Consider the following 17,155-nt stretch of genomic DNA (forward strand, 5'->3'; position numbering starts at 1 on the left):
TTATTTCTAGGAAAGTGTTCCATGCCCTTTTTAATGGAAATTGAAATCTAATATTCCCTTTCTCCATATCAATAATTGCACCAACCGTTCTAAGGAAAGGTCTACCAAGAATAATAGGGAAAGAAGGATTGTAATCTATATCAAGAACAATAAAATCTACGGGCATATAATTCCTATTAGCAACAATAAGAACATAATTAATACTTTCCATAGGTTTCTTAATAGTGGAATCCGCAAGATGCAAGTTTAGAGAGCAATCATCAAAATCACGGAAATCTAGCAAATCACACAAAGTTTTGGGAATAGTAGAGACACGAGCACCCAAATCACACAAAGCATAAAACTCATAATTTTTAATTTTAATTTTCTCTACTCCTAATGGAGCAGTTGGTAGTCTCGCTTCCAGGTTTTTTTTCGTCCCACCACTTTCGTCCGGTTTTTTTTCGTAGGTTAACCGTCGTAGATTTTTTTTGATGTTGGTTTCTTATTCACCGGTTTATTTACCCCTCAGCTCTTTCCTTGCAAATCAGCATTTTCCAAACGTGCACGCAATCACGGATCTAAATTTACTAACTTATCCAAATCAACCGATACCTTCCATTATTGCAAATTTCTTTAGGAAACAAATAATAGATTTTAAGGAAACAAATAAAAGATTTTAAAGACGCATCATACTTTACTAACAATCACTAAAAATCAAATCTAAATTAATTAACCTTGCCTTAAATCACTCAATCACTTTAATTAGAGAACATTTTCTTTCCTAACTGCACCCCGCTTAGTGTGCACATAACAATCCGAAGTAATTAGAGTCACATGATTGAATCCATTTATTTAGAGCGACATGATTGCATTCCGGGATGGAGGCCATGATTTCGTCGAGGTCGTTGCTGCCTCCTACACTCAGGGTGTGTCGCCGAGATCGAGGCGAGCATGAGGAGCTGTGGCCACCGCCATGGTCACCCCATCGCAGGGGATGGAGCACGCCGTCGGCCTACAGCTTGTGGAGATCACTGTTGCTCTTCAGGTCGCGTGGTGACCGGATCTTGCCGATGTGTCCCTCCCCGACGACCTCCTCTTCGCCCGGTTGGCTGGCATGGATCTCGCCACTACTGCCCTCAACTTCTCTGCCTCGAGCTCGACTGTCAGCCACCATGGATCCCCCAGCTGGAGGGTCACGTGAACCAGCCGTCCTCCCATGCTGCAGCGGCGAGAATGTGACATGGCTCTCCGTACACGAAGAGTGGAGTTCGGTCAAGTACTTATATACTTGGCCTCTACTGCTGATCCATGTACATGGAGAAGAACAGGCAACCGCTCATTCATGCTTCGTTCCACTCCTTTGCGCTACATTACTGGAGGTGACATTTTTCTATCTCTCTATGTTGTAACAAGCCTGCTGCCTGCATAGTTAATGGATTTTTTATTTAAATTTATCGCTGCTTAGTGCTTTGTTGCAATTGTTCACCCAAGATTCTTATATATAATCTGAGCGTATGTAGGCATACTTAGCTTTGCTATTCCATTTTTTTCTGGCGCATAGAAATAAGAGTATTGTCCAGGTTAGGTATTCAATTGAGTATGGTATTTGGATTGCTATCAGAATGTCTTTTCTATGCATGTGATTTCTCATATCTGATTATAATATTTGTGAAGTCGTGCATTGCACGTGCACTTGGAAGCGGGCCCGTGGCCCGCGCTGGACGGCGCCGACGCCGACCCGAACCACCTCGTCCGCGTATTCTTGGAGTTGTGGCTGGTCGATTTACATGAAATTAATTCCCTCAATTCTGGTGGTAAATATAATACACATAATCCATATTGTTATGCACTAGCGTGTATGTGTGAAATAGATGGATTATGGTCCCGTACCCAATAAGATGGATATGTGTGTGTGTTAGAGCGAGAGGGAGACGGGGATAGAGAGTGAGGAAGAGGGAGGGAGAGTGTGGTTCTGTGTGTGTGTGAAGATTTGATGGTAAAAAAAGTCGCCAATGTCGTAATATTGAACTCTTAAAGTTAATGTGGCCCCGTTGCAACGCACGGGCGTTCTTCTAGTAATAGTAGGTTCCCACTCATCATAAAGTTTTCTAGGGATAGAAACTTCCAATTCATGTTTTTCTTCATAAGATTGCATCAAGGCATCAACGATATGTTTAGTAAACGCTTTATTTTGACTATAAGCATGAGGAGATTTTAGCACGGATTGCAACAAGGAAATACAATCAATTAAAGAGAAATTTTCATAATTAAATTCCTTGAAATCCAATATAGTGGGTTTAGCAACATCTAGGTTTTTAATTTCTTCAATCCCACTTTTATCAAATTTAGCATCAAGATCAAAAGATTCAGAATTATTGGAACGCCTTCTAGGTAAAGGTGGATCATATTCAGTCCCATCATTATCAAGATTCATATTGCAAAACAAAGATTTAATAGGGGACACATCAATAACTTTTATATCTTCATCATTATTTTCAAAGGAATTAGAAGAACACGCTTTTATAAAGGCATCTTTCTTAGCACGCATCCTAGCGGTTCTTTCTTTGCACTCGTCAATGGAAATTCTCATGGATTTGAGAGACTCATTGATATCATGCTTAGGTGGAATAGATCTAAGTTTCAGAGAATCAACATCAAGAGAAATTCTATCAATGTTCCTAGCCAAATCATCAATCTTAAGCAATTTTTCTTCAATCATAGCATTAAAATTCTTTTGCGAAGAAATAAATTCTTTAATATTAGATTCAAAATCAGAGGGCATCTTATTCTAATTTCCATAAGAATTGTTGTAGAAATTACCATAATTATTAGAGGGATTACTAGGATAAGGCCTAGGATTGAAATTTCCTCTATACGCGTTGTTACCAAAATTGTTCCTACCAACAAAATTCACATCCATAGATTCATTAGGATCAGAAGAAACAATCTTATTAGCAAATAATTTCATAAGTTCATCCATCTTTCCACTCAAAACATTAATTTCTTCTATCACATGCACCTTTTTAGTAGATCTTTCAGTATGCCATTGAGAATAATTAACCATAATATTATCTAGGAGTTTAGTAGCTTCTCCTAAAGTGATTTCCATAAAAGTGCCTCCCGTGGCCGAATCTAAAAGATTTCTAGAAGCAAAATTCAATCCGGCATAAAAAATTTGTATAATCATCCACAAATTCAAACCATGAGTAGGGCAATTATGTATCATTAATATCATTCTCTCCCAAGCTTGTGCAACATGTTCATGATCAAGTTGTTTAAAATTCATAATATCGTTTCTAAGAGAGATGATCTTAGCGGGAGGAAAATACTTAGATAAAAGCATCTTTGCACTTGTTCCATGAATCAATACTATTTTTCGGCAAAGATGGAAACCAAGCTTTAGCACGATCTCTAAGCGAAAAATGAAATAGCTTCAATTTAACAATATCATTATCGACATCTTTCTTCTTTTGCATGTCACACAAATCAACGAAGCTATTAATATGGGTAGCGGCATCTTCACTAGGAAGGCTGGAGAACGGATCTTTCATGACAAGATTCAACAAAGCAGTATTAATTTTACAAGATTCAGCATCGGTAAGAGGAGCAATCGGAGTGCTAAGGAAATCATTGTTGTTGGTATTGGTGAAGTCACACAATTTAGTATTATCTTGAGCCATCGCGACAAACAAGCAATCCAACACATGAGCGAACAAAAAGCAAAACGGGCAAAAGAGGCAAATAGAGAGAGAGAGAGGGAGGATAGAGAGAGAGAGAGTGCGAATAAAACGGCAAGGGTGAAGTGGGGGAGAGAAAAACGAGAGGCAAATGGCAAATAATGTAATGCGGGAGATAGGGATTGTGATGGGTACTTGGTATGCTGACTTTTGCGCAGACTCCCTGGCAACGGCGCCAGAAATTCTTCTTGCTACCTCTTGAGCACTGCGTTGGATTTCCCCAAAGAGGAAGGGATGATGCAGCAAAGTAGCGTAAGTATTTCCCATAGTTTTTGAGAACCAAGGTATCAATCCTGTAGGAGGCTACGCGCGAGTCCCTCGTACCTACACAAAACCAATAGCTCAACGCAACCAACGCGCGGGGTTGTCAATCCCTTCACGGTCACTTACGAAAGTGAGATCTGATAGAGATGATAAATAATATTTTTGGTATAGAGATACAAAGTAAAAAGTAAAATCAAAGCAATAATAAAGTGATGGAGATTGATATGATGAGAAAGAGACCCGGGGGCCATAGGTTTCACTAGTGGCTTCTCTCAAGAGCAGAAGTATTCTACGGTGGGTGAACAAATTACTGTTGAGCAATTGACAGAATTGATCATAGTTATGAGAATATCTAGGTATGATCATGTATATAGGCATCACGTCTGAGACAAGTAGACCGAAACGATTCTGCATCTACTACTATTACTCCACTCATCGACCACTATCCAACATGCATCTAGAGTATTAAGTTAAAAACAGAGTAACGCCTTAAGCAAGATGACATGATGTAGAGGGATAGTTTCATGCAATATGATAAAAACCCCATCTTGTTATCCTCGATGGCAACAATACAATACGTGCCTTGCTGCCCCTTCTGTCACTGGGAAAGGAGACCGCAAGATCGAACCCAAAGCTAAGCACTTCTCCCATGGCAAGAAAAACCAATCTAGTAGGCCAAACCAAACTGATAATTCGAAGAGACTTGCAAAGATAACCAATCATACATAAAAGAATTCAGAGAAGATTCAAATATTATTCATAGATAGACTTGATCATAAACCCACAATTCATCGGTCTCAACAAACACACCGCAAAAAGAAGATTACATCAAATAGATCTCCGCGAGAGAGGGGGAGAACATTGTATTGAGATCCAAAAAGAGAGAAGAAGCCATCTAGCTACTAGCTATGGACCCGTAGGTCTGAAGTAAACTACTCACACTTCATCAGAGGGGCTTGGATGATGATGTAGAAGCCCTCCGTGATCGATGCCCCCTCCGACGGAGCTCCAGAATAGGCCCCAAGATGGGATCTCGTGGATACAGAAAGTTGCGGCGGTGGAATTAGGTTTTTGGCTCCGTCCCCGATCTTTTGGGGTACGTGGATATATATAGGAGGAACAAGTACGTCGATGGAGCTTTGAGGGGCCCACGAGGCAGGGGGGCGCGCCCTAGGGGGGGCGCCCTCCACCCTCGTGACCGCCTCGTGGCTTTCTTGACGGAGGGTCAAAGTCTCCTGGATCTTATCTGATGAGAAAATCACGTTTCCGAAGGTTTCATTCCGTTTGATATTCCTTTTCTTCGAAACCCTAAAACAGGCAAAAAACAACAATTCTGGGCTGGGCCTCCGGTTAATAGGTTAGTCCCAAAAATAATATAAAAGTGGATAATAAAGCGCAATAATGTTTAAAGCAGTAGATAATATAGAATGGAGCAATAAAAAATTATAGATACGTTGGAGACGTATCACCGAGAAATGCTGCAGGATGTCATTGAGGTTCAGACTTGCGCACTAGATGGGGGCAACCAAGCTCTTCACACAGTTGGTGACGAGCCCCGTTGATTCACCAAAGGAGGAGAGCATGTTGGCAATGAAACTGACATCTCCTTGATAGGGGCGCAAAAAACCGTTGCATCATCAGCATATAAAGAAGCCCTAATGCCCAAGAAGCGCCTGCCTAGCGGGTGAAACAGACCGCGAGAGGTGGCCTTTTCCAAGATGTGGTGCAACGGGTCAATGGCCAGCACGAAGAGCAACGACGAGAGAGAATCACCCTGTCGAAGGCCACATCCATGCTTGATCAGGTCACCGGCAATACCAATGAGCAAAACCCTGGAGGAGGCCGCCGAAACCAACCTCTAAATCGACTTGGAAAGCCATGGTGGGTTAGAAGCTCCATTAGATAATCCCTTTTTACCGAGTCAAAAGCCTTCTTAATATCAAGCTTGAAGAGGAGCATATGATTTTTTTGCGGTGGAATTTCCTTGCCAAGTTCCGGACATACAGGAAGTTGTCGTGGATACTCCTTGTTTTGATGAATGCACTTTGCGCAACGAATACAATATTGTTCATGTGACGGGCCAGCCGTGTTGCAAGGATTTTGGCAATGAGCTTTGCAACGGCATGTATCAGGCTGATGGATCTGAAGTCTGAGATGTCTTCGGCACCATCTTTCTTAGGGATGAGGGCGATATTCGCCTAGTTGAGCCAGTAAAAATTTTCCGCATGCAGATTTGAGAACTTGTCTGGCTTGGCTCCCCCTTGGCCCCTCCTCTTGAAACGTAGTGTTTTTTCACAACTGTGTTGTCAAACAACTAATCTTCACATCAGGTTTACTAACGCAATAAGTGCATGGCTGAATCAATAAGTCTTAGAGGTAGTACGTCAATAATGACGCACTCCCTCCGTTCACTTTCGTAAATCGTTTCAGACATAAGAAAATGGGCTGCTTTACACACTATATGAAATGTCTTCAAGGCTTTATAAAAGTGAACATTTTTTCATAAAGAGTGATTTTATTATCTCAAAATATAGCATCAAGCGGATACAAAGCATTATAAGTAACACCCGACCTCTGCATAATTAGGATGCACACGGCCCAATATGAAGGTCTGACAAAAATTGATGAAAAAAACGACAAATTGGCAACAATAGAGCCCTATGGACCGACACTATGCCTATGTCGATGGAGTTGGTGGATCGATTCGAAGGTTATGTTGCCACTCATGTTGGGAAAAACCTCCATAGCCACCTGCTCCAATTGCATACACACCGTCTTGAACAACGGTTGATCCTCCGGTCGTTGTAACATAGACCACATACGTAGCAATTGCGTACACCGGAAAATAACCTGTAGAGAAGAATCATTTTTTCCATTAAAAATCAAATCATTTCTACATAGGCAAAGCGATCAAATTAAGGCATACACTCCTATCATTGTTAGCGTTTTGAACCTATTTAAAATACTGTCCAACTAATAACCAAAAATATTAAAAATGAACATAAGGAGTAGTTAAATCTATGGAGAATAATGCAGACCACACGTAGTACGATCTCCATTCGTGATTAACTAAGGCTAATTTCGGCCGGGCTTGCTTCGTTCGGAAACATCACACTCTCGTGCGTACTTACGCATAAGATTCGCGGCGGAGGAATTCAGGTGGTTAAACTTGCGCTGCAAACTACGGCTGTATACAATGGAGATGCAAGATGTACAAGTTCGGCTGAAGTCATTAACACGCGCACATGATTAGTCGTGGTGAAAGAGTTTCCTCGCATGGCGTGACACATGCTACGATCGCTAGCTAGGGAGACCGAGACCTTACCCTCGTAGTGGGTCAACACACGTCACAGAGAGACAGAGCGTACGTGTGAATCTGCACAAGTTGCAAATGAGTCCCTTCTCCAAGGCTGACTCGTAAACGGGGCATCGCTCGCGGGCAATGGAAACTAGTCACGTACACGGATGTGAAAGCCGATCATCCAACATTATCCGATATATTTCAAACTAAATTTAAATAAATCAGGCAAATTTTATTAAAGTTCCAACATAATTTACATTAAAAAACAATATTTCAACAGTCTAACTAACAACTAGAAGAAAAATAATATATAAACCCTATACCGAACGATCACCTCATACGCGTGGTCGTCTTGTCTGCCACACCGTCATCACCGTCCGTGCCGTAGTCATCCCTCCAGCGGCGGAAGGGTGCCAGAGGGTCGCGAAAACCTTGTCCGACGGCTGCATGCCGCTAGTGAAGGAGACGCTCTGCCTCCTCCTACACGGTGTGGAGGGCTGCCGCGGTCAATGCAGACGGCCCTCGCGAAACTCTGACGGCGGGCTTGACCCTGCTAGCGGAGGAGTCACTAAGCAACCACTCCTCGTTGATCTTGGCAAGCTCGCCGTCAAGGCGGGGGCGGTGCCTGGCGGCCTTCTTCGTGGTGGTGCCAGAGCGATCGAGCGCATGTACAGCGGCGAGGTCTGGGTCGTTGCGGACCCATTTCGGTGCCGCGTTGGACTTGCCCAGATTAGTCAGATGCATGCGTGGCAGCGGTCCGGACATTTGCAAAACTCCTCCCCCCTCTCCCGGTTCCTCTCGAGTTTGTGGCAAAAAGTGCATCTAGACCAATGCAGGCTCGCGTTGGATGGCAAAATACATCAGAAACACGCGATTCGAACGGTTGCGGGCGGTTTAAGGGTCCGCTGGAAATGCCCTTACATTTGCAAATGTTTTCCTAAATGGGATTAGTATATAGGAATTCGTGCTCGACTGCTTCCCTCAAAGTTGATCTTTTTTTGTGAAAGAGGGAGAAAGATCGTCGTAAAACCTCTAAGTTAAAAGCAGAGCTTTCACAGAGCTCTGAACATTTGCTTCTGCCAGACTAAGAGCATCTCCAGCAGTTCGGACCCCAGGGACTGGAAATAGCGCCGCCTTGTGGGCGAACCGGCGATAATTTCGGCATGGGGGTGATCGGGTTCCCAGCAGCCGCCCCTAGGTCGCCCCTAGTCGACGTTTTGTAAATATTTTTAGAAACATACCTGGCCAAAATTCGGCAAACATGACATAGATTTGGGGATATTTAGGCATTCCACAGTTTTTTTTTGCATATTGAAAACATAATGTACTAAAAGGAAAAAAATTTGCTGCTGTGGCGCCTACAGGCCGAAGAGTTTGCTGAAGGCGTCGTAGTCGCTGTCGTCGTCCTCCTCCTTCTCCTTCTTCACACTGGGGCCATCCCTACTGGACCCCTGCCCGGGGTCGCCCTGGGGGACTGGTTTGGCCGGCGGCGGCGCGTCGTCATCACTGTCCTCGAGGACGATGACGTTTCCCTCATCGCGGCCACGGCGGCGAGCGGCGATCTCCTCTAGGGTGTGGCGCTGGCACTCCATCTCCAGCCAGGCCCGATCCTCCCGCGCCCACTTCATGGCGGCCTCGTCGTCGAGTGCAGCCATGTCATCGTGCTCGCTCGTCACGACGGCGAGCTCCGCCTCCGGCGTAACGAGGCAGGAGGTAGGAGCCGAGGAGGCACAGCCGCCCTCGTTGATAACGAGGGTGGCGCCGCAGGTGCGCCGGCCGAGCGGCGTTTCCACGGGCTTGGCCTTGACGCTGACGAGCGCCGGCGATCCGGGGGAGTGGGAGGAGGAACGGGAAGAGGAGGACCCGCCCGGCATGCGCCTCGGCAGCCACGGGCCGCCGCTCCGGCGAGGGGGGGGGGGGTACTCGAGCGGCGGATCGTTGCCACCCTCGAGGTACTCAAGGACGGTGTGAGCGTGCGGCCGGGGGCGCCCCACCACAGGCAGCAGCCGTCGTTGTTGTTGCTCCCCCTTACCACCGGCGCGTTGTTGGTGGAGGCGACCCACATTGCGTCGCCCCTAAGGAATTAATGGAAGGCTGACCGACGACAGCCTTGCATTGATTCCCCGCGGGATACCGAGGCGATGAGGACGACGATGCGTGGGGGTTGCTGACTCGGCGGGCCCGCCATTCTTTTGCGCCAGAAATGATTCCCCCGGCGCCCCCGGGCATCCCCAGCGCGCCGGGTTCGGACTGGGTCCGCCGACACCAGTTTCGGGCCTAAGCGGCAAAAATTGGGCTCCTAAGAACGCGACTGAGCCGTTTTTTCAGCGCCGGTGCTAAAAAAGGGTCCGAGGGGCTGTTGAGGGCGTGGCTGAAGATGCTTTAATTATGCACTGATCGTCTTCTTCTTTTTGGGCAAAACAAAGTTGTTGTTACTACAAAATCAAAGAAAACAGTGATCCGCTAATTTTTCATCTCTCCAAAAAATCAAATAACCTTCACTGCTCCATCATTCGTCCATCGACATATCAGGTTTGCCTCTAGTATCCCTAAAAAAAGGTTTGCTTCTAGTAGTAGCTTATTGCTCCGTGCGAAAGAAACGAATCACTAGAAAGTGTAGTACATTATATTCGTCAAAAAGAACAAAAAAACCTAGAAAGTTTTTTTTTTTTGCGGGCAATGTAGAGAGCTTTATTCAAACGAAAGCATTCTCCCGACAATCAGCCAATAAGCTGGTCAGGAGGAAGCCGGGGTTGTCTTCGAGCCAGCTTTCCGTCACATTCAATGTGCAAGCACGCTTGGCACATAGATGCGCTGGAACATTTGCTGACCTTAATACATGTTGGATTACAAAAAGAGAGAAATCACTAACAAGCTCTCCAATTTCAACTAAGATAGGAGCCACAATCGAACGAGAGTTGTGGCGAGTATTCCAGAGATTAACCATCTCCAGGCAGTCCACCTCCATTATCGCATGTGTGTAACCTCGAAGTTTGGCGAAAAGCACACCATCACGCAACGCCATTGCCTCGGCGATAAGAGGATCCGTAATACCACTGTATGGTTTGCACCATGCACCCAGCAGCCTATTATTAGACCTTGCAACTCCACCTGCACCAGCAGTGGTTGTGTCAAATGATATTGCACCATCTGTATTGATCTTAACTAGCCCCGCTTCAGGTGGTCTCCAGCCATGACCCGGCATGACCAGTGTATGTTGTCGTGGTAACTCAAGAAGTGCAAGCGCCTCCCTAGTCACACGCATGCAAGTTGTCGGATCCGACCCCTCCTCCTCATGCTTTAACTTGTTACGAGAGTGCCAAATAGACCACATGATAGTGATGATCAGTGGCCTGTCCTTGTCCGAGAAGCGAGGATCACACATAATTTCCTTGGCCCATGAAACTGGGTGAAGTTGAGGTAGCCGGAGGTCAAACCAACGCCATGCCTCATTCCAGAATCGAGTAGCATGAGCACAGTGAATCAAGGCATGCTTGAGGTCTTCGTCCATCACGTGGCAGATTTTGCATCTGCTCAAATCGCTAATATGCCGTGACCGTAGTGTTTGTTCATCCGGGAGTATGCCACGCAAAACCCTCCACCAGAACACTCTCACCTTGGGTACAACATTCAGCTTTCAAAGTGCACTCCACATCTGTTGATCGCTCGTTGAGGTGCCGGTAGCCGTCCCTTCATCTAGAGCTATGCGCTCTTTTTGATTCACGAGAGCACGGTACGCCGATTTAACAGTGTAGTTGCCGGTCTTCTCAAAATTCCAAGCTAGAAAATCATCACCTCCACCTTGCCGAATTGGGATATTTAATATAGCATTCGCGTCTGTCAAGATGAATGTATCTCTTACCAACTGCTGATTCCATGTCCAGTTCTCCTGATCAATAAGTTCAGAGACATTTTCTATCACTGTATTTTCTGGTCTCAGCATTGGTTTCATGGTCGTGGTTCCAGGAATCCACATGTCATTCCAAACCGAAATTGATGAACCATCACCCACTCGTTTGATCAGTCCAGCCCGTAGTGCTTCCCTTCCAGCAATTATCGCTCGCCATGTAGCTGATGCAGTTTTTGGGACAACTGCCTGCATGAAGTCCACATCCGGGAAGTAACGGCCCTTCAAAACTTGAGCACATAAGGAGTCCGGCGTGGTTAAAAATCGCCAGCCGTGTTTCCCCAACAGAGCCAAGTTAAACAGGTGCATGTCTCGATATCCCATGCCCCCTTTGCACTTCGGCGTCGCAAGTTTATCCCAAGCGACCCAATGCATTGCTTTCTTGTCCAAAGAGCTACTCCAGAAGAATTTTGCCATTGGTGAAGTAATGCTCTTGCATACTTTTTTGTTTAACAGGAAGGTTGTCATGCTGTATGTTGGAAGTGCTTGAACTACAGACTTCATCAAAGCATCTCTTCCCGCGCATGCCAACAACCTTTCTGACCATCCTTGCATCTTACCTCGAGCTCTATCTCCAATGTGAGCAAAGGTGCCACTAGTTATACGGCCCACAGCTGTCGGAAGACCAAGATATCTCTCACTAAAAGCCTCGACATAAATGTCTAAGGTAGTTTTCAAAAGCTGCCGCACCGGCTCCGATGTGTTAGTGCTAAAATAAATGGCACTTTTATCTCTATTTATACGCTGACCGGAGGCACTCCCATAAATCTCAAGGATTGCGTTTAATCTTGCTGCACTTTGTTGCGCTGCACTGATGAAAATAAGACTGTCATCGGCGAACAGCAGATGACTCACCCAAGGTGATTTATAGCTGACTCGAATCCCTCTGTCCACAAAGCCTCCATAGTACTTGAGTAGAGAGGAAAATCCTTCTGCACATAACAGAAATAAGTATGGGGATACTGGATCGCCCTGCCGCAATCCTTTAGAAGGAGTGAAATAGGGCAAAAGCTCCCCATTCACCTTCACTGAGAATCTGACCGACGAAACACACTTCATAATTAATCTAACAAAACTGATACTGAAGCCCAGTTTTATCATTATGGCCTTCAAATAATGCCACTCGACCCGGTCATAAGCCTTCATCATATCTAGTTTGACCGCACAAGAGAAGTTCTTCCCCTTCTTACGTCTTCTCATAGTATGCACACTTTCATATGCAACTAATACATTATCTGTGATCAAACGATTTGGTACAAACGCACTTTGTTCCTCGCTGATTATCGACTCCATATGGCATCTCATTCGGTTAGTAATCACTTTAGCAGCAATTTTGTATAATACTGGGCAGAGAGCAATTGGGCGATATTGAGAAATAGACTGGGGGTGTCGTACCTTTGGAATTAATGTAATGGAAGTATCATTGATACCCGCAGGCAGCTCCCCTCCATTCAAAAAGTCTAGGATGGCTGCTGTAACATCATCTTTCAGAAGGTCCCAATGACGTTGATAAAACCCCGCGGTAAAGCCATCTACACCAGGAGCCTTTGAAGGTGCCATTTGAAATAGAGCCTCCGTGACCTCAGCCGCAACAAAAGGTTTATCAAGAACCACATTCATGTCCGAAGTGACTTTAACCGGGACGTAATGTAGTAGATCACTTGGATCATGAAAACCATCTGAATCATACAGATTTTGGTAGAAAGATTGGACCTCACATTTATCCTCAGTTGCATCAACACAAACAGACCCATCTTGTCGCCGGAGACCGACGATTCGGTTTATACGTTTGCGTTGGGCTGCTTGTGCTTGGAAGTAGGAGGTATTGCGATCTCCTTCACGAAGCCAGGGCACACGAGAACGTTGCCGCATCCAAATCTCCTCTTGGTGAAGGGCTTCTCTTAACTGATTAACAATGCGTCTTTCCTCTTCACCAGGACCGCGTCCCAAAGACGAGCTCCTAATTTTATTCAATTTTTTCTGTAATTGGCGTACCTTTCGAGTCAGGCACCCAAACTCCTTCGCACCCCATGGAGCCAGTGTGCGCCGGATATGATCAAGGGAGTCAGCCACCCCCTGCATGCCCGGGCTATGCGGCCGGCCTCGCCAAGCCTCCGCCACAATACTGTCATAATCAACATGAGTTTGCCATACATTCTCATATCTGAACTGTTTCACCGGACGGCTCCTCCCTGTTAATGTTGATCTTATTTCCGCAACAACGAAGCAATGGTCAGATTCCACGGAAGTTAGGTGTTTAACTCGGGTATATTCATAACGTTGCCGGAATTCTTCATTAGCAAAAGCCCGATCCAATCTCGCCTTTACATTAGCATCACCATATTGGCGGTTGTCCCAGGTATAGGCACACCCGGACCACCCCAAATCTTGAAAAGAACACTCATCAGTAACCTCACGAAACGCACGCATTCGGCCCTCGGGTCTAGCATGATTACTGAAATGTTCAGAAGCGTACAAGGTTTCATTGAAGTCTCCCATACAGAGCCACGCCGAGTGCGGAAGAGCATGCAGAGTACGCAACGCAGTCCAGCTATAATTCCTGTCCTCCGCTCTTGGCGCACCGTAAAAACCAGTAAATCTCCACTCAGGAGAGTTTTGATCCGTATTACGCACTAGTACATCAATGTGATTAACACTGTAGTTCTTGAGTTCAACTGTAACATCTCTTGACCAAAAAAGGCCAATTCCACCACTCAGACCTACGCTATCAATGGCAAAACAACCATTAAAGCCAAGGTTATGCTGTAATTTTACCACACGTTTTCCTCTAATCTTCGTCTCCATAGCGAAGAGTAGGGAGGGGCCTTCTTGCTTCACAATGCTGCGAAGCTCTCGAACTGTCTCGGGGTTCCCAAGCCCCCGACAGTTCCAACTGATACAACTCATTGGGTTGGGCAGGACCGCGGCGCGGTCTCTGCCGAATTCTCTGGTGTAGGCCTCTTCTTCTTCGACTCACGTTCAAGCACCTGTCCTTCCCCCTCACTGCCTTCTGCAGCAGGGTTTTCGCTAGTGCCGGTGACATCCCCATCCTGACCCGAGGTAAGCAGGAGAGTTTTTGCCACTGGCCTATAAACTTGATTCGGAACTTCTTTGTGCTTGGACTGATTCCTGGGCTTGATCGGAGACGTGACTTCCTCCCCAACATCCGCCTTGCTGCTTGAATTCTTTGTTGCATTCTTGCTATTCGGTTCCGAGGGCTGCTCCTTGGTAGAGCCTTGGCTAGACGCTGCAAACTTGTAATCCTCAGGTGCTCTAAGCTTGGACCCGAAAGAGAGATCACCATTAGCATCACGGGTACCAGGCGTCGGGCAGTATATATCTGAATGCCCTAGTCGGCCACAAGAGAAACAAAAGTACGGAATCTGTTCGTATTGAATATCATATGGGTCAACCTTCTTTCTCCTAGCTGAATCTATAAGGATCCACCTTCTCAAAGGTTTATCTACCTCAATTGTGACCCTTGCTCGGAGATAACCTCCAACATGATCAAACTTAGCAATCTGTACGTTCTTGTCAAGTTGCCGAGCGATAGGTAGGGCCCAAGCATCATCTCTCAAATTGTATGGCAAATTTAAGATCCTGGACCAAACCTGTAGCCGGTCGAACTTCAGCTCATCTGGTCTCATGTGTTCCTCAAATTCGGCAAGAATCACCGCATTTTTATTCAGATGCCACGGCGATCCACCCCAAACACGGTCTCTGTCTCTCTGGTTCTCAAACTCAGCGACAAACATATTGGGTCCAACCGAGCGGAAACGGAGCCCTCTCGGGTTCCCCCATGCTGGACGAAGCGCATTGGTAATGGTATGGATGTGGAATAGATTCCTGTGAAGGATTTTACCGGCCAGTAGCCACTTCTCCGTCCCCTCCTCCACTCGATCATCCAGGATCAGTGGTGTTGCTTCTTCTTCCGATATGTCCAATTTCCCCAGCGCTTCCTCAAGTTTTGCCCTTGCCGATCTAGGGGACATGGCCCCTTGCTCTTTCTGCCCGCTGCCAGAGGAGGCGGACGTCGCCATCAGCCCCTCGACGAATTCCCCAAGCGCTCCGCCGATGAGATCCGCGGCCGCCGCGAAGTTCCACGTCGAAACCCTAGTCTCCGCCAAGAGCGCTCCTAGAAAGTTATATCGGCATCGACGAACTACACATATAGGACGGCGACGGGCACGTATGCGTAAGTTGTACACATACCTAGCCGTAGGGAGAGGCACCACAGGACAGCCGCAGCACGAAATCCTCCAATGCTCGGCTCCTTTCCTTGGTCCGCAAGTCCCTCCCACCCACTCTTTACAGCCACCCGGAGTTGTTCTTCCCTCCGGGCCCCGGCGAGGGCGGCAAGCAACGAACAAATCCGAGCTGCATGCACTGCCCCGCGCCTCATGCATATTCATTCGTTCATATATATATATAAACCGCGAAGCCGTCCAGTTTCTGAAAGCGCGCGTCAGGCATTCCATTCCAGTATTTACTGATTGCCTCAATCGTCAGACCATCAGCGACAGAGAGCTCGTGTAGATAACCCGAGTGGCGGTATTCTGCGGAAGTACAGTACGTACGTCCGGCGAAAATGGCCGACAACTTGAAGCCCGTGGCCCTCTTCCTGCTGATGCTCAACTTGTGCATGTACCTCATCCTCGCCATCATCGGCGGGTGGGCCGTCAACTTGGCCATCGACCGCGGCTTCATCATAGGTACTGCTCTGCTCTGCTGCTCGCCCCAAACCTCAAGGCCGTAGTTAGTTACAGAGCTAGAGCCCAGTTGTTGATTTGTGGTTGCCTGCAGGCCCCGAGCTGCGTCTCCCGGCGCATTTCCACCCGATATTCTTCCCCATCGGGAACTGGGCCACCGGCTTCTTCGTGGTGTTCGCGCTGCTCGCCGGCGTTGTCGGCGCGGCCTCCTGCATCGTCGGCTTCACCCACGTCCGCTTCTGGAACTACAGCAGCCTGCAGCCCGCGGCGTCGCTCGGTCTGCTCGCCTGGGCGCTCACCGTCCTAGCCATGGGGTAAGCGCGCGCGTTTCTCAGATTACACCGTCTCATCTCTACCAAATCAACTCGTTTGGTCTCAGACTCTTACCCTGAACCTTATATCATGGATAAATTGCTGCAGGCTGGCTTTCCAGGAGATCAGTTTCGACCGAAGAAACGCGAAGCTGGTAAGATTCCTCCCGCTTTTGTCCTTGCTCTGTACTTCGTCAGGTACATACGGTTTGTGAGCTGATCAAAACGCTCTGGGTTGCCAGGGGACCATGGAGGCGTTCACGATCGCCCTCTCACTGACGCAGCTCGTCTACATCCTCGCGATCAAGGCGGGTGGCCACGGGCCCGTCCAGGTCGAACGGCACAACGCCTTGGGCCGCTGATCGGATCGGAGGATACGTACGCCTGAGAAGGAGCAGAGCCGCCGGAGAAAGTTTGCTCGTTGTCGTTGTGCTTTTCGTTTGACGTGATGATTCTTTGAGTGGGATTGGTGAAATGGGGGTTGGCGTTGTAGTAATAAACTTGTGTGTTCCTCTGGCCTTTGGATTTATTGATTGATGAATTCAAGCATCTGGGAAATCTGATTTGTTAGGACGTGCAACAATCGTCATCACAGTACATACGTGTTTTTTTTTTAATAAAGAGAGCTTCTTCTCCGATTTCTATCAAGAGAAATCACAATGTTGTTACAGCTACCAAAACAAGCAGAAAATAAATAAAAACAATGACGCATGATCCTTTTTATTTTCCGAAGATAACCTCAGACCTATTAACCAGCAAACAGCAATACAAGGCAACCCTGAAAAAACAAATAAATTACAAATCAGTCCCTGTGAAGTAAGCCGTCGTAAAGGAGCAAGATGAGAAACACCCATCAACCCCCCAAGATCACAAAGGGATAAATCGACAAACTACCGATGCCCCATAGACCAACAGACTCCAAATCCACCTTTCTCGGAGTCCAC

The 17,155-nt window shown here is 46.7% G+C and overlaps 1 protein-coding gene across 1 annotated transcript; it reads left to right on the plus strand.

Moving 5' to 3' along the window:
• The first annotated feature begins 15,656 nt into the window (after positions 1 to 15,656).
• Positions 15,657 to 16,791, plus strand: LOC123058214 (membrane protein PM19L-like). The gene is made up of 4 exons (XM_044481014.1): positions 15,657 to 15,903; positions 15,995 to 16,214; positions 16,321 to 16,366; positions 16,454 to 16,791. Exons 1-4 carry the CDS (start codon positions 15,780 to 15,782, stop codon positions 16,571 to 16,573), a joined length of 510 nt encoding a protein of 169 aa, XP_044336949.1. The 5' UTR covers positions 15,657 to 15,779; the 3' UTR covers positions 16,574 to 16,791.
• The last annotated feature ends 364 nt before the right edge of the window (positions 16,792 to 17,155 follow it).

The sequence above is a fragment of the Triticum aestivum genome, chromosome 3A (genome assembly GCF_018294505.1).
Source record: "Triticum aestivum cultivar Chinese Spring chromosome 3A, IWGSC CS RefSeq v2.1, whole genome shotgun sequence".
Classification (NCBI taxonomy): Eukaryota; Viridiplantae; Streptophyta; class Magnoliopsida; order Poales; family Poaceae; genus Triticum; species Triticum aestivum.

Bases quoted from the DNA above. Each gene is read 5' to 3' on its own strand.
- LOC123058214 (XM_044481014.1), top strand. From the start codon at position 15,780: ATGGCCGACAACTTGAAGCCCGTGGCCCTCTTCCTGCTGATGCTCAAC. The intron at 15,904-15,994 runs GTACTGCTCTGC...GGTTGCCTGCAG, and splicing joins CGACCGCGGCTTCATCATAG to GCCCCGAGCTGCGTCTCCCG. The intron at 16,215-16,320 runs GTAAGCGCGCGC...AAATTGCTGCAG, and splicing joins CTCACCGTCCTAGCCATGGG to GCTGGCTTTCCAGGAGATCA.